Genomic DNA, 17,651 nt, shown 5'->3' with positions numbered 1-17,651 from the left:
TTTCCAAGACGAATGGCTGGCTGAATGGATGTGGAGGAGAGTTGCACCCAGCCTTGCTATACTGAGAAGAGATGATGGGTGTGCATGAGGGAGTATAGAGCAAACTGGCAGTGGTTTATGCTGACTCTCCAACCATCCATCTACTACAATCTGTAGCTAATCAATCTAAAGTTAGAGACAACAAGAATAGAATATACAGTAAACCTACACAGTAATTGGTCTTTGCATGTGCACGCGGTACAAGTCATGGTTCAGGTGTTATACACAGTGGGTGTACACAGTGCAGTTCTTACAAAGTTGTCTCTTTTTTCTTTTTGATACAACCACACCTCTAACCATATAAACATTTGGGTTTAAACTACATAACAAATATAAAACGGGTCAATGAACTTTTTTTTGTTGCTTCTAATAATAGTCTAAGAACAAGAAGGAAACCTGTAGAAGAAGACACTCGAAAGTACCTATTATTTAAATAGACATTGCACCAAAATCAAACGCTTCTAACATGCCAGTTATTGAAGTTTCTTTTGTTTGTTTGTTTTTTTTAAAAAGCAGCAGTGTATCATACAATTTTAAGTAACTGGCCCCTAAAGTCATTTTCCGTCACTGTCAAGAGACCTCCCTTGACAGTAAAACGGCTGTCATTGGCTCTATAAACTTTGGTTGTTTTATTGTTGGTGATTCATTTAAGGATCATTTCTGTGAAACTTCTATTCATTTGGATGCTAAAGCTGCCCTCCTCTCACCCCACAAGCATCAAGCCTCATTTTCATCTAAATAAGAATCGATCTCTCCTGCTGTGCACCGTCCTCCCTTACTCACAGCTCTCACGGTCACAACCCCACTTGTCTTCTCTTTGCTTGTTCCTATGCTAGAGAGCACAGGGACAAGCATCACTCTCCTGAATACATTTAGATGGAAAATTCACCATACTCCATGTTTGAGATCACAACTGCAAAGCAGAGGAAGTCATTTACTCTTATTTAATGCTGGCAAAAGGGGGGCGGGGGGATTTCTTGCTGTAGTCATCAGAGAAGCAAATTAAGCATGAACATTAATGAGTAAATGAGTCCAAGACATTGGAGAGACAGCGAACAAAGCTTTGACTGACTGGTACAATGTCAAAGCTTCGTTCTGCATCAGTGACCAAGCCAAACGCAAGAGATGGGGGTGAGTCACTGTGGGGGAGGGGCCTCCTCCTGAATGGTCAGGGGACACTGATGAAGTGAAATAGATGCGGCACCGAAAGGAGAGCAAATGTGACTGAGGATGAGCATATGAACCCTGAATAATCCCAAATGAAAATCCACCTGTATTCAGTCGCTTGCGGTTTTCCAGTAGTACAAGTCAATTCAAGCTGCTAATGTATTTCATTTCTGCATAGGTTTACTGACATCATTTATACTATACTGACCATGTGTACTTACCAAATTCTTTCGGTTATCATTGGTGAGAATAATTACAGTATAGTATAGTAATAGTCAAACCACTTCAAAAGCTGTCACATTAAATGCACGCCATTACTTTTCACTCAATAAATACAATATTAGTTTTTGACTTTGATACAAATCACCTCAGACAGGTCATCAGCTCCTGGATGTGGGGATTTCTTGCAGTTTTTTTTTTTTAATTGATGAACAAGCAGTAACCTTTATTTTGCAGGATTGTGACAATCTTTCACAAACATCTTTTTCTTATTATCTGCCGGTCCAGTCTTAGCAGTCACCGGTTTTTACAGGTGAGAACGTACTTAATTAAACCTTGACGGGAAATTCGCGCTGGCGATTTACCAAGCTTATCACAACTTTATATAGCCAGCTACTGCCATCTGCTGGTCAAGCACAAGCATTACCTGAACAACGCCTATCACAATTTCTACTTCAGAGTGAAACAGCCTTATTTGACTTGGAAAACATTAGAGTTTACTTTGTCATGAAACAAGACATCAAATAAAGAAAAATCACATACTGGTCAAATTAACAGAGACACATACAAGCATAATATATAAGCCAAACAAAGCCATGGTCCACCAGAAGCCAGACTGCTTATGATTTCCTTCCTTATGAAGTTGCAGAGGATAAAGGCGCTGTCATAAGATTCCTGAGCACGTCAGATGAAAGATCCTGAAATCCAGCCTTTGCCGCTGGTAGAAAAAGAAATCATATTGGTCAGTCAGTTCATTAAACCCTTGCTGAATATGCTTAAACAGTTGCATGCTAAAAAAAAATGACAAAACTATTACCCAGCTGGCCACTAGTTTCTTTCACCAATAACTGAGAGTGTGTTTTGATAGACAGAAGCTCTCTAACCATCTTACATTGTGTGTCCATCTACAGGCAAAGAAGAAGAAGAAGAAGAAAAAAAAAACAAAACCTCATTGCATAGCATTTACAAAACAGATGAAAATAGTTCTGAAGTTAAGGGGTTTTTATTTGATTTGATCCTCTTCCTATTTGACTGTTCATGTATATACTCTTAAAATTATGCCAGGGATAAATCACAAACGGTTAATAATCACACTAAAATATAAGCAGCAATAAGAGTTAAAGTTTGTAACTTAGATGTTAAGTGCCCAAAAGCTAGCACATGTACTCTGGTTAATCAAGGATGTCTAGCTCACATTGCTTTCAAGTTTTCTAGTGATGATGATTAAAAAAAAAAAAAAAAAATCCAACATACAATCATGGACATGGTGTGAAGTAGGGGTTGTTGTTTACACAGGACAGCCTGGTAGTCAGGTTTACTCTGTATGAAAAGGTGCTGTGAGGACTGGGCCACTGATGTAGATTCTAGTGATACACCCGTCTCCTGGCCATTCTCCACCTTCCTGAAATGAATAAAGGAGCAGATTACCAAGAAAGTTTTGAGAAGACAATAATGGCACATTAATGGAGTCAGTGAGATAGTAATTCTTCAATAAGAACAAATATATTCACATTTCCAGTTCCTTTGCTTTGTTTCTGTGTTTGTTCAGCAGTGCCTCCCAAGATTCGCTTTCAGCCTGAAGCCTAAAACACAAGAGGTAGTTGAAAAAAATTTGTTGCTTTAATGAATACCATGTGGCTGACTGGTAATTTCTTTAAATGGATATAAGGGCATAAAGTTAATAAGAACAACATGCCTGTTAATGGCTCTTTGGTATTTTTCCATGGCTTTTTGCACTGCGGGGTTACTAGATATAAAAGCAAACAGAGGCAAAAAAAAAACAAACAAAACACTAGAAAGTAATCAGTAAGTTTGGAAGAAAGAAAAAATATATAATCCATGTGAATTACTGATTACATAAATTACAACTACAATACCTGGCTGCACTAGAAGGTTGTTGATGTGTTTCATTATGTATGCTATTGGCCAGGCAACCCCACTCTTTCTGGATGTGCTCAACTATGCAAAGAAAGGCCAGGAAAATAAACAGAATATTTCTGTGTCATACAATAAAGAGTCTCAAATCCAATGTACATCAAATGAACACCAACCTTGTTTTTGAAAAGTCTCCAATGAGGCATTTGGCACTGACTGAAGCTGATTTTGAGTTCTTCCTATTGCCAACTAGGGATAAAACAGATGATTAGGTGGATAACCTTGAGGAATCTTGGCAATTCACTGCATGTGCTCCACTAAGGTAATGCAACCAAGATCTTTCCAGTTAATTGTGATTGTAGCTGAATGATTTTACACAAATGGGTTTATTTCTCCATTTAGGCTACGTTCTCACTGCAGGCGAAAGCACATCAAATACGACTTTTTTGACCCTATGCGACCCATATCCGATCATGGTATGACAGTGTGAACAGGACAAATCCGATATTTTCAAATCCAGCCTGGGTCACTTTCGTATGTGGTACTGAATCGGATACATATCTGATGTTTTAGAAAGCGACTGCTGTTTGAATGGTCATGTCGCATTAAATCGGTCTTTTACGTCACTGACACAAGACAGACGCCAATTATCAGTGCCGGAGAAGCGCCCGAGAAGACATCGTGAACGCTTCCTGGCCATCCAGTGTAGATGTTAGTGAAACTGTTGGGAAGATAGCGTTGGAGAAACGTGAACATTTTATTTGTACTGTATAATCTGCAGATTCTGACAGAAATCTGCAACTATCCTTTGAAGCACCGCTCCTCTCTAAAACAGCAATAAGGATAGCAGTAGTAGTAGTATACTAGTTATTAGGCCATATGCAAATAACTTTATAACTTAAAGCAAAATTGGGAAACGTAAAGTCCGAAACAAGTCTTTATATTAAGGGCCATCAGTCAAACAATACTGTTTGGTCTGGGTCTAAACAGAGCGCATTGTGCGTGACGTCTTCTTTTGCGCATGCGGGCCGCTTTGAAGGTTCACACTAGAGCGTGTTTGCTGTCACATTTTATTTGTAGTGTGAACAAGCAGACAAAAAAATCGTATTTGATCAAAAAATCAGAATTGAGCATTAAGACCTGAAGTGTGAACGTAGTCAGTCAACTTTCTAAATGTGCGGTACGTTTAAAACCACACACACAAGCTTTTGCAGTGAGATAAACAGTATGACACTGCCCCTAGTTATTTAAATTTTCAGTTTGTTATAGCTAATGTTCTTAAGGTCATACCTTCATCGAAGCCTCCATTAATTTCAAGATCCTCTCATGGTGTGATAAGGATGTACTTATGTTTCCACACAAAGCTATTGTAAACACATAAATAAATATTTATATTGCAGGAAAAAAATGAAGAAGAAGAAAAAAACCCACTCCATGACCATACTTTACAATGGGCATAAAGCCTCAAATCTCACCCTGATATGGATTGGGAAGGGCAGGGAGAGATCTTCGGCTTATAGTAGACCTCCTCCAGGATTTCCTGTGTGCAGTGGGGCTCACAGAGGAACCTGTATGCTCATCACTGTTTTCTGGCTGAACCTCTTGGACGTCTATGTCTGGTTGCCCTTTTGCTACTTCTGGCGTCTCTGTTGTGGGTGATATCATGTCGGTACGGGGAGACTTGGGTGGGGGAGATGTACCGGGACTTGTGGGAGAGCATCTTTTCGAAGACTGTTTCCCTGGGTTGGCCTTCGTCAACATAGGTTGAAAAACATTACATTTAGCACGAGTGACGTTGTTAGCTTAAATGTAAGTTAAAATGCCTTACCTCACTCTGGCTGTCAGCTAAGGCGACACTTCCGCAACTGTAAGAATATTTTGCGAATTTAAAAGACAGCGTCACATATGCAAAAATATTAATAATATACATTTGAATAAAATAAATTACTATTACGTGTCGCTGAAAACTTTACTTTGCTAAGCAACGGCAAACTACAGTGATATACGTTCAGCAAACCTCTGTCAGCCATAAGCCTTTAAGAAAAAATACTTAATTCATCAACTCCTGTTTATAATAAACTGCTTGCATTTGCCGTTATAAAGCAAGATACATACCCGTCTTGACCAACTTCCAAATCCTTTTCCGCCATTTTTCTTTCAAATAGTTGTTCACCCAGCGCGCCCAACAGACCACACCCCTCCAGGGAACTAAGCAGCATGGGAAATGTAGTTTGGCATTAACATATACAAACGAGATCGCGGCCAATATAGCGAATGTCCTCGAAGCATTTAAACATAGTTAACAAAGCGGTTTACCTTTATTTTCAGTGTAGTTACAGACATTGACTTTTGAATAGAGATATGATGGTTTTTCGGGAAAAGTGTTTAACTTTGTAAGGTTATTAGGAGCCGTGTGGCGCACGGGATGTGCAAAGGCTGTGTGTAGAACACAGGACATGTAGTTTGCATATTCCCGAAGAGATGTGTCACTTTTTTTTCTTTTACATATTAAATATTACAGTGAAATAAAATATGTGGATCCACAATATGCCTGTAATGTAATGACATGTAGAAATTCAGGCTACAAGTTCTGACCCCTCCTTGGACCAAGCTCGACCTACTGGGGTTGCCCAATTTAAATGATCAGCTCCATACCTGGTCTTTTTTGTAAATAAAATCTGATGATTTTCTGGTGCTTTGTGACCTCTGAATTTTAGGCCTTTTGCTTAATCTCCTTTATGGTATTTCCTGACTGCTGGCAATTTTAGTTTTAAGTTAAACCCTTGTTATTTGACAAAAGCACTCTATAGTACATTTCATTTTGTTAAGTAATAACTATGGATAACAATCAGCTCTTGCTGGGACATTTACGCCAAAAATTCTCCTCTAAGTCAGAAGCCACCTACTTAAATTGCAGTATAAGTGATTAATATTGCAACCACTTCTCTTGCACAGATCTTGTCATTCATGTGCTCCCTTTATCCAATCATACACAAACACGTACCCAAGCTTTTTAGCAGACCACTAACCTATGATGATACATTGCATGTCACTTTTACGTTTTCCTGTTAAGGTTTCAGTTTCTGTTCTTACTCTTTTCATTGCAATTAATTTTTACCATAATGGATCCAGCATTTCCCTACTGGTCACTCTAATCTGTATATTCACATCCTAGTAATCTTTCTAAAAATCAATCTCTATATCTATCATAGTGTCAAAATTAGAGAGTTGCAGTGAAAGCATTTTTTTCTCTTCATTTGTTTACAGCAGAGTTGAAGGTTCACTGGCCCCTGGTTGGAATGTGTTCACAGCTGCCAAGTCACCTTCATGTCAAGTGTACATATGTATCAAAAATATATAAAATTGTATGCACTATCCATATACAAAACAGTGTGAAATGTTAAAAATTCAAGTGATAATCAAGTTCAACCATTTCAAAAGATTTTTTTTTCACTTTTTTTTAAAAAAATGACCTTTTCAAAAAATAGTGGAACTATTTGTTACATTTCAAAGGGCTAAAATGTTCCCCCGATAAGCAAGTTTAAGAAACACAAATACAGTTATTTAGGACTTAATATACATGCTAACTGTGAAACCTTGACAATGAGGAAAATTACCACTGTGTTTAAATCTGTCACTCCATCTGTCTTTTCATTAGTAAAGCAGAAAATTAGCCCTGTCAGCTGATGAAAAGCTAAAGCCAACTTCTCAGAAAATTATTGACACCTTTCCCATTGTCTATTCTTGACACTGTCTGAGTATATAAGCACATTTTAGATTTTATGGCCCAGTAAAGGGGAAAGTAATTGAGTAATTGGTACACTTCTTGATCAACACTGAAATCCAAATTCTCCCTAATCTTTTTGAGAATGGTGGTTTGTTTAAGATGCTTTACTTTGCTCAAAGATTATGTATGGTGTTCTTCTATGACCGACATGTTTGTTAGATCAGTCAGCGAGTAAACAAAAAGTTCATGAGCTCTCAGGCATCTCTGATAACCTGAAGCTAGGTGAAATGGCACATTTGTTTTGGCCAGTGTCACAAGTCCCATGAGATAAACGCTTTCAATAATAACCTTCTTTGTACATTTACATTGTACTACAAGTCCCTGACCACGCTTTACTTACCTATCTTAAGGAACAGGGTTTTTCATGACCATTTGGACATGGTCAACCTTGACAAAACACGTGGCAGACTTCATAATTTGTATTAAGTCTTTATAAGTCTGTTAAAGATGTTTCCACTTTTTACAAAATCAAGGAGGGGAATCAAAAAAATCCAAAACACTTTCCCAATTCTCTTGGAGAATGCCCCTTTTTGTGCCTGTATGTTTCACTCTGGCTGGCACAATCTCACACTCCACTCAATACTGCTGTCTTCATGGCGTTTTGTAACAGTGGTGAGCAACAGATAAGGAAAGAGAGAAATGTGGAAAAAAAATGAGTCATGAGGAAAAGAATTAAAACAATTCAAACATAGACTTGATGAAAATACAGAAACACAGATGGTTAAGGAGGAGGGTAGAGCAGGACATAGGAAGTGATACACAGTGTGCAGTATTGTACGCCATGACTGTCTCAGTTGTCCCGTATTTTTCACAACAGCTTTTCATTCTCTTCCTCTTCCAACATCATCTCTCCCTTTACAGTTTGGTTGGTAAAGGCAGTGGTTGCTGTTGGCACCAAGTTTAAGAAGGCAGCCTGAGAGTTCCTTTGCCCAGCAGGAACTGCAAGACACGGTCCACCAGCAGAGCAGCAACAAAGTCCACCACCAGAACCTGGGCAATGATGAATTTGAACTGCAAGGAAGAAGACAGGTTAATCAGGAGGTATATAATTATTATGAGGATATTAAAACAATGCATAGTAAAACAATGTCAGCTCACCTCAGTTGGAATATCTACAAGAGCAAACTGTTCATTGAATTCTGGTGAGGATCCAGTAAGAAGTCCGACAATTGCTAAACCTGACAAAGCGATACTCCACAGTAGAGGTCGATTCTCGCTAAGAGACTCCATGAAGGGGTGACCCTAACACACACAAAGACAAATGCTTTGAGTCTTCTACATAAATGCTTTAAAGATGCAGCAATAACAAATACTAATACTAAGGATAAATACCTTGTAGTTAATGGCAAAGGTGGCCATCTGCATGGCCATTGACATGATGTACACGGTGCTGTTAATTAGACTTGGTTCAAACTCTTTATACAGATCTACAAACTGCTCCGCTCTGCAAATGAGACGACACAATTAAAATCTAAAAAATTAAACAACTATACAAAACTATAAAATTAAATAAATTACGTAATGTAATCAGGTAAAAATTAGAAACAAATTAGAAGCAGGTTAAACCAGGATGGTAAATTCCTGGTTTAATTCTTCTTTTGCCTTGACATTTAAAAGGCAAAACAGATCCTCAGTCAAGTCATTTAAGAGGCCTTTGGCCCTTACAGCAAGCACATTTTTTGTCTTTGGAATTGTACAAAGAACACATATAAAGCAACAAGTTACTAAAATTTGGAAGCTCTTTAGGAGACCTATGCAATAAGACATTAAAGACAAATTAAAAACATTTTATATCCAGTTGTATAACATGCAGATAGGAGAGCAAAAAGTGAAGTAACATGAATGATTTTCCCAGTTTAAGTAAAAAACTTCAATATCTGAAGAGCCTTAGAAAATGTTACTACTTAATGAATATTTGATGTTGAAATGACATTCATATTTTTTTTTTTAAAAACAACTTCAAATTATTTTATTTACATAAACTGCTGCTGACTACTGATAGGACACTCAGTCTTGGCTGATTTTGGAGAGAGAAAAACATCTATAATCTAGTCCATTACATTTAGAATTTATCTGTGAAAGAATGAAAGTTCAAACCATATCTGAACAATACTAACAATGTAAACAATTAACCATAAAAGCAGAAGTGATTTATTTATTTGTTTATTAATTTTTTGTCCTGTTGTCCCTTTCTGTCCAAATTTGATTTACCTGGGCGGACTTCTACTTTGTGCCTCTTTGTAAAGGTAAACAAGACTGCAGAAGTGAACAGCAAACTGCAGGAGCACAGTCAAAACTGTATATAGATTGAAGATGTTTGGTAAGGGCCGCTCTCGAGACAGTGTTTTCAGTGGCTAGACAAAGAGGAAAAGAGGTTCTTAGTTTGACTGTAATTAAAAACGGTGAACAGATGTCATGGTAGAAGAAAAACATTAGGTAAATATTCTCACCTTTGACCTAGAGATGAAAAGGAAGCATCCAGCCAAAAGGAGACCTTGCAGAGTTGCTTGGAAATCACTGAACTTCACTCCCTCGAGGTAGAGGACAGACTGACTGTAGGCCAGCACTAGAGCATTGAGAGCAAGGATCTTGAACATCTGGAGTGTTGTTACCAGAGTGCAACGGCCTTGCTTTATTACATGGCAGACTGGGGGCAAACACAAAATAACAAGTTTCAGAAATGGGAAGCATCATTATGGTTTGATCGGTGTAGATTATGAAAAGAGATACAATCAAAAGGTTGTGTAACTTACTGCACTGTATGGAAGAGAGTTTTGAGGTGAAGGGAGCAGCAATGGAGGCATCACCTAGCTTCACTACTTGTACCTGATCCTCTTCAAGTTCACGCAGGACTTGACTGATCCTCTCCTGTTCCAGAAAAACCCTGATATTAACACCAGTGTACTACAACTCTTATTACTCAAGTAAAAGCCAAGTTAATGACCTTTTCTAGGAATAACATTTTTTTTAAATTACCCCTAGATAGATAGGTCATTACAGAGCAGAATAGACTAGCAGGACAGACTAGCATGCTACATTCAGTAGACTAATGAATATAAATTGGTTTCAAGACGAGTCATTGGAGTTTAAGCAAATTACAATTACACACTTTTTGTGCTGCAAGCTGCTCTTCTCTCTGGGCCATCACCCGTTGTCTGGCGGCCCTTGAGCTCAGTTTGCCTCCTGAAGTGACAGGCGGTAAAGGTCTGGTTTCTGATGTGGATGACTCCTTTTCTCTTCCACGTTTCTTTTTTTCAGGCATGCGCTCAGGGGCATTGGCTAATAGTGCAACACCTGAGGGAGGAGGAAAAAAAGTAATCATTGCAATCTGCTGGTGTCATAAATGCTAACTCGATTATAGCTGATAAATCTTACCTATGTGAGCATGTTTCAGAGCTCCCACATCATTTGTACCATCACCGCACATCAGTGTCACATAACCCAGCCCCTTCAGACTGGTGATCACAAATTCCTGACACACAATAGATGAGTAAAGTATTGTTACAAACACTGCCAGTATTTCCTAAAATGCATTTCAACAAACCCCAGAGAAGTCTAACCAAATTTGTTCCAGTTACTACCTGTTTTTTTATAGGTAGTATCTTCCAGTAAAATGCCTCTGTTTTGAATGCACTACAAACAGACTTCTGAAACTACTACCTGTCTGTACTCTGTGATAGGTCCCACTGTAATATTCTTATTACTATTAAGAAACAATTAAGATTTTAAAATTTGACACCAACAAACTGATAACTAGTGCTTGACATAGACAACAACAAATGATTTTTTTTCCCCACCCCTTTTTTAAAACCTGTTAAGCTACTTTCCCATGGCTGCATATAGTGGCACACTAAATGTAACCCAGAGATAAGTTTCTATGAATTGATCTTTTGAAATGTTTCAAAAGTATGAATCATAACACTATTAAGGGATCCAATGGTGCTTAAGGACCTACCTTCTGTTTTGGACTGACACGAGCAAACACTTGAATGTGAGGCAACAGGGTGTGGAGTAGCCGGGGATCACAGCTCAATCTGGCCAGCCCTTCCCCTGTTACACATAAGTCAAACTCGCGCACAAATGAAGAAATGGATGGCGGGGGCAGTGGTGCACACACGGTGCCATCAATGGATTCCCACTGCCATTTACCTGGAAAAAAAACATAATTTTAATACATAACACGTCTTGTTCTTGATCTAAACACCTAGGCCGTTATTTGAGTAACACACGTAGTTCTATAATGCGATACTCCTCTTACCTTGATTAGAGCTTGGCTGTAATATAAGGGTGTGTTCTTTCTGGATGAAGTGGAGCTCTCTTGCTACATGACATGCTGTTAAAGGGTTATCACCTGTGATCATGACAACCTGAAAGAAGACAGATGTATTAAGCATCTTAAAACATTACTCAGTACATTTGTGTAATTTTGCAACATCTGCTTATTTACATGATGAGATGCTTCTTGGATCTCTCTGATGACAGCTTTGCTGTCATTCTTAAGTGGACAAGACACGACCATGAACCCAGCAAAATGAAGGTCACACTCCAGAGCATCGCGACTCATCTCCCGAACCTTTGTGATCACCCATAAACAATCAGGTCAGTTTCAAACAAATTTATTTTCAGATAAGACAATATCTGAACATTCTGAGTAAACTGAAACAAGAACCTGCTGATGACTAAGGTGTCCCATCTCTTTGTAGCCCAAGGCCAGCACTCTAGCTCCCTCCCGTGACATTTCCTTGTGCACTTGGTCATAACTTGCAGGACATTCTGCAAACTACAATGACAGACATGTTAGGATATACTTGATTATGCTATAAGACATGAGTATTTTTTTCAGGATGTCAGCCTATACCATTCCTCTGAGTGTCTCTGGAGCGCCCTTAACAGTTGATATGTAGCAGAGTTCAGTGGAGCCAAGTTTCTCATAGGAGGCCAGGACAGACATCCTCTTTAGAGCGCTGGCAAAATGGAAACGCTGGTGGATCTTAAGTCCCTGGGTTTTAATGCCTCGTGGGAACACCTTTTCATCTGGTCAAAGAGACAAAAGTTAGCATTGTGTCAAAGACAGATATACCCAAATACTAACATTTGCTGTAAAAGTACAATGGTATTTAAAAATAAGCATTGCTTTAAGATAAGCTCAACACAACGGGTATGGTAATGCAAACATGAGAAAATTTGAAAAGGAAACATTATTTAACAAAAACGTGAGTATATGCTGCACATGTTCTGTCACACACAAGCCATTTTCCTGCACTGTACGCTGAAGGGATTACTTTCTGGTACCTTTTGTAAGGGTCCAGTCAGCAGCAGTCAGCATGGCCTTCTCTAGTGGATCTCCGACTAGTTGTCCATCATCCATAGTGACCAGTGAGTGACAGGTAGCCACCACCCTGTGTGTCTCAACTGGAATCTCAGATACAGGCATCACCTCCTTCCCCTCTCTGTCATAAAACAAAAGATCCACGTAAAGTAAATGTATGTAAATATTAACCAACCTAAAGTACAGTGTAGTATGCTTTGTCATTGTGCTTCACAATTTTTGCTGTAATGGCAAAACAGTAATAGCGGTGCTGAAGTGTTTACCTAAGACCGGCTACTCCTCGTACTACCAGACTATCACTGGTGAGTGTTCCTGTTTTGTCAAAACAGCAAATCTCCACTTTCCCAGCAAATGGTATCCTGAAAGGCTCTGTGCAAAATACATCTGAGGAGTAGAAAAAGAAGAGTGAGACATTGCTGTTACAAGTTTTGTTTTATAAGTTTCCTTTCCAAGTCTTCACAAGTTTTCACATCTAAATCTAATCTAATGCCTAAATGTTTGAAACTGACCATCTAAACAAAATCATAGGAATTTGTTCAGCTTTTTGTTTTGCCATTTTTCTTTCTCATATGTAGCAGATAGCAAGAGACTGTCCGTGTCACATGGAAATACTGTGGGTGCATTCAGGCTTGACACAGACTTTGTGCTATGGAGCTGGCAGGGTAAAACTGGTTTAATATCTGATCAAACTAATGTGGCCATTTTCCTTTTCACATTCAGCACTGAAATCTAGGAAAGTTTAAGGCTATAGTGCACATCTTATATTCAACAAACAAACACAAGTCATGCACACAGACTTACAAAGTTTAGCTAGGGCGATAAGAGATGTGTTAACTGCTAGAGAAAGCTCTATGGGGAGTTCTGGTGGAACCACTGAGGTGAGGATAAGCGTGCACTCCAGAAAGAGCTTGTATCGGTTTCTGCTTAGGTCCTTGGTCCCTAACGGGATGAAAGCACAAGTACATTATTTAGATACAATTTATTCCAGACACATGATGTGTTAGTTATGAATTACATCTCAGTAAGCTCATTCGTGGCCTCTCACCTTCAACCCACACATAAACAGCAGCAGCAATGGCAAACACAAGAAGGAAGAGAATGAAGATGAAGGTCTCCAGGTTGTTTGCTGTCACTCTCTTCACACCAAAGAGAATTGTCCTTAACAGTTTACCCTAGAGGCAAGTTTGACAACACACATTTAATACAGTTTCGGGTATGACATAACACAGACTATAGATTGCTATCAAAACTAGAATATAAATGCAGTAAGCAAATTCCTGACCTGAGAGGTGTAGAATCCTGTTCTCAGTACATAGGCTACACAGCCATTGTCTACCGCTGCACATAAAGAAGAAGACTTTAAAGCATGCACCTCATTTTAAAAAGATACATAATACATGTAATCATTTACAGAAAATGGAATTAGGACTTACGCTTGAGTCCAGCACTGGCTTTTAAAGGGGGGCTATGCTGAACTACTTTAGTCCCACCAGAGATGACATGGAGGCGAGAGTCTGTCTGAAGATCCAGGATTCTTTCTGGGTCCAAGTCCTCAATTGGCTCCTGATCACCACATATTTTTAACAATTAGCTGAGCTACACAAAGACTAATGCCATTTTGAACAATTAGACATTGTAATCACCTATACGTTTCTAACCTTCATCTGGGGCACAGATTCTCCAGTTAGCATGGCCTCATCCACAATGCAACGGCCCCTAAGCAGCAACACATCACATGGGACCAAGTTGTCCTGTGGTGAGCGCCCTATTAGGTAGAGAATGTACATTTAACCACAGCTAAACAGAGTTAAGTTGATTATTGTGTTGAGAAATCATAAAAACATTGACTGGAGACTCACCAATTGAGACAATGTCTCCAGGGACAAGTTCATCACTAGAAATATGTCTCCACTTCCTGTTGCGATATACCTGTCAAAAAATACATGTATTTAATATGGGCTGCTTTAAATACTTGCACCGATTAAACAAAACATTACAAGAGTCCTTGATTAGCTTGCTACCAAATCTCAAATCAATTAAGGCAAGAGAACTACAAATCACAACGCTCAGTGATGCTTTCAGCATAGCTTTGTATTAGCCATGGTCCTGTGTTAAAGCAAGCATGAATGAGATTTGTTCCAATACTCTGACCCTGGTTCATTGGTCCCTTCTCAGACCAGTGTCACTACCTGCTAACCACTGATTATGTGGCCATTATTAAAATCACTCAGGTTTTTAGAACTGCGCATTTATCCCACAACAAGTACATTCACTATAAGAACCAACTCTTCACTTAGCATCTAATATATTTTAGATGTTGACATGTTAAGATAATTAATTTAATTGTAGGATTTCTTTGGCTTGTCTGCAATACTGACAATAATGTTTTTTTCTTTATACTTTCAAAACATATCATACAAAACAATAAAATACATCAACCCTACCTGAATCATGTAGGGCTTGTTTCCCATGCGCCGAATCTCTGACATATTTCTCATTTGCTGCTGGACCAGAGAGGCCTCAAATGCCACCAGCATGAACAGCGTGAAAACACTGTAGTACCAGTACTCATCCAGACACCACAGCCCCACACAAAACACCTGATATATGGACGAAGGTGCGTAACAATACATGAATGCGAGAATATTTATATATTTTTTTAAAATATAAAACCTGTCAAATACTTCCACACATACCTGGAAAACAAAAAAGGGAGCTGTGGCCCTTTCTTTGAAGAGCTCCAGAAAATCTGGAACAATCATTTCAGCACGATTGGTGCCATAACGCTTCTCTGCAGCTTTGAGCTCAGTCTCCTCCTGGTAGCCACGCCAGGATTGAAAGTATCCCAGTGGGTTACTTATGGGAAATGCTATTGGAAGGAAACATTTCTTTTCTTTGTAGTCAAAGGTGTAGCGGATCTTTTGAAACTCGAAAGACAGAGTTCTTTCCCCGTTTTCATCCTGTTGGACAAAATAAGAAATTGTATACTGAAGCATTCACAAAAGGCTGAAAGGCACTTGATACTCCTTACAATTTTCACATCATGTCTAATTATAGCAAATTATATGTACTCTCAAGTAGGGGAATATTTTAGAAAAAGATCCAACAAAGTTGTGGCCTTTTCAGTATAAACTGAAAATGGTTTATCTCCAGTAAACCAGTGTATCTGCTATGAAAGCGAACCTAACACTGAGCACTTTGTCAAGACTGCAGAGACAGCAAGACAACACTTTCCCATTTAACTTCTGTTACTACTCAAGCATGATACATGGGACTATCAATGCTGCAGACTGTAAGCTATTAAAATTATTTTCCTTGCCTAAAGTAAAACCAAAAACCTTCCCAGAAGGTTCACACATAAGCAGCATTCATAAGAAAGTGACAAAGGAGACAGTGTTGCTTCAAAACCTTGGGATTTGTCAACAGGAAGCATGCTCCAGATCAACAACAAAATCCACATCATTTCAGAGGATGCCAGGAGTAAATTATGTGCACTGACCTGGTCCCTCTGTAGTGCTACTAGCTCCGCGGAGCCATTGTTGGGGGTGGGTATGACCTTTGCCAGCGTAGCCTTTTCTGGGTCTGGCTCCTGCAGACGTCAAAAAAGACAGGTGACAAATTCACACACAACAGTCACACTTATTTTTGGCATAGTCGTGTGCCTCATGAATTTTGTTCCTCTAAAATAAAGCATTCCCTGATGTACAGCAAACATGCATTTCAGGCATAATGTGAAAATGCACTTGTTCATTATATTTTGTGGGCTTTTAGTCTTTATTGTATTACGAAAGTAAAGAGAAGACAGGAAAGCACAGTAAGTAGCCTCAGGGCAGATTTAACCTGCTAAGCTATACTGGGACCTCAATATGAAAATATACTTAACTTTTATGTCTGACTGTAAAATTGAGCTTGATTACGTTATTGATGCAAATATAACTTTGACTTTGTGAAAGGGAAACTATTCTTATGCAGCTGCTTGCTAAGTAAACACAGAAATGCTGAGCACCAGGGTTTTCTTTTTTCCACCAAATTAGGTTTGCTTTACTTAGTTGGACATAAAAAACAAACAAACAAACAAATAAGATTATGCAAATATTTCACATACTCATTGCTTTTCTGTACACAGACCACTTGTGTTTAGATACATAATACGCCCACCAGTTATTGGTGTGGAGGCTTCGATCCTAGTCAAGAAATGTTCCTATATAAACTTTCAGCAATAAGTCAATCTCCCATTGGTAGGATTAATAAAGTCACGTAGGTTTTTACGCCTTTTTTGGTCCACATCTTCCCCGTTTTAGAACATAGTGAATTTGGAAATAATGTCCAAAAGTATGCTGAAGAGTTTAAATGAAGGTACTAAATGTTGTAGCGAAGATTTAAAATACGATTTTATAAGGGAATTGTGGAGATGTACGGTGAAAGTTTGATCACTTGTGTCCATGAAATTAGTGCAGTGATTATAACCCAGAAAACCTGTTCTGCTCCACTGGTTTCAGACACCTGTACCTGCACTTCAGCTCATGATGTTCCTGACCTTTGACATAGACAAACACAGAAGGGCAAACCAGTGGGGTCTATTTGGATATCAGCAGGCTTAATAAGATATTTATTAATTATGTTTACCTTTGAACAAGTGAGCCAACAATGCGCGTGCACAGACCAATAACCAGAAAGTGCTGTGAGGACGTGCGCGATCCCGATAGCGGCTAACGCCAGGAGGCCTGCCTCTGGATAATCTGAGGCTCCGTACACTCCTAGCCATACGTACAGCCAGCCCGGGTAGAGAAAAGCCAGAAACGGGAGCACAGTGCCGTGCAGCAGTCGGGGCCTTCGCCTGTACAGCGTCACCGAGCTCACCAGCTCATCGCCGGTGCCGCTGTCATGCTGGTTATGGTTCACAGAGGGGGCCATTTGCAGCTCACCCGGTCCCCGGATTCCGTCTGCAGCCATTCTCCCGTCTTTCTTGGTGTCGTTCATCGTACTGTGCTCGCCCCTATGGCCCCCTCTATCATCCACCACCACCCGTCGTGCTGTAGCCTGTAAAAATACGAATCTACACACGGAACGGTGAGCAGTTCTGCCCTCAGAGCCCGTTTACTGAATCGCTCGCTCCCACGGCCGTGTCTTCCGCATACGTAACGACGTAAAGACACGTAATGTTCTAGCTGGCACAACGCGATTGAACCGGGAAAAACAACGTTGTTTTTTTTTTTGTTTTGTTTTTTTACCTCG

General features: G+C 39.3%; 2 protein-coding genes across 2 annotated transcripts; both read right to left on the bottom strand.

The window, feature by feature from the left end:
- Positions 1 to 1,579: 1,579 nt before the first annotated feature.
- LOC134626342 (uncharacterized) lies at positions 1,580 to 5,449 on the bottom strand. Its single transcript, XM_063472075.1, has 11 exons — positions 5,416 to 5,449; positions 5,129 to 5,165; positions 4,776 to 5,049; positions 4,591 to 4,664; positions 3,477 to 3,549; positions 3,303 to 3,384; positions 3,122 to 3,172; positions 2,937 to 3,008; positions 2,680 to 2,827; positions 2,243 to 2,330; positions 1,580 to 2,143 (listed from the first exon to the last, which is right to left on the bottom strand). The coding sequence occupies exons 3-11, from the start codon at positions 4,963 to 4,965 to the stop codon at positions 2,061 to 2,063; spliced, it is 861 nt and encodes a 286-aa protein (XP_063328145.1). The 5' UTR covers positions 4,966 to 5,049; positions 5,129 to 5,165; positions 5,416 to 5,449; the 3' UTR covers positions 1,580 to 2,060.
- Positions 5,450 to 7,500: 2,051 nt separating this feature from the next.
- On the bottom strand, positions 7,501 to 17,599 carry atp13a1 (ATPase 13A1). The gene is made up of 25 exons (XM_063472042.1): positions 17,043 to 17,599; positions 15,916 to 16,005; positions 15,113 to 15,376; positions 14,861 to 15,016; positions 14,276 to 14,345; positions 14,075 to 14,181; positions 13,850 to 13,979; positions 13,699 to 13,754; positions 13,462 to 13,588; positions 13,218 to 13,355; positions 12,680 to 12,800; positions 12,380 to 12,537; positions 11,946 to 12,121; positions 11,757 to 11,867; positions 11,535 to 11,660; positions 11,346 to 11,454; positions 11,043 to 11,236; positions 10,463 to 10,559; positions 10,197 to 10,381; positions 9,841 to 9,955; positions 9,538 to 9,734; positions 9,299 to 9,441; positions 8,420 to 8,531; positions 8,186 to 8,329; positions 7,501 to 8,098 (listed from the first exon to the last, which is right to left on the bottom strand). Exons 1-25 carry the CDS (start codon positions 17,394 to 17,396, stop codon positions 7,988 to 7,990), a joined length of 3,591 nt encoding a protein of 1,196 aa, XP_063328112.1. The 5' UTR covers positions 17,397 to 17,599; the 3' UTR covers positions 7,501 to 7,987.
- Between the last annotated feature and the right edge of the window lie 52 nt (positions 17,600 to 17,651).

This window comes from Pelmatolapia mariae, linkage group LG4 (assembly GCF_036321145.2).
Source record: "Pelmatolapia mariae isolate MD_Pm_ZW linkage group LG4, Pm_UMD_F_2, whole genome shotgun sequence".
In the NCBI taxonomy this organism is placed as follows: Eukaryota; Metazoa; Chordata; class Actinopteri; order Cichliformes; family Cichlidae; genus Pelmatolapia; species Pelmatolapia mariae.
Note: the sequence above shows the minus strand (reverse complement) of the source record. Positions and strands in the feature narration are given on the sequence as shown.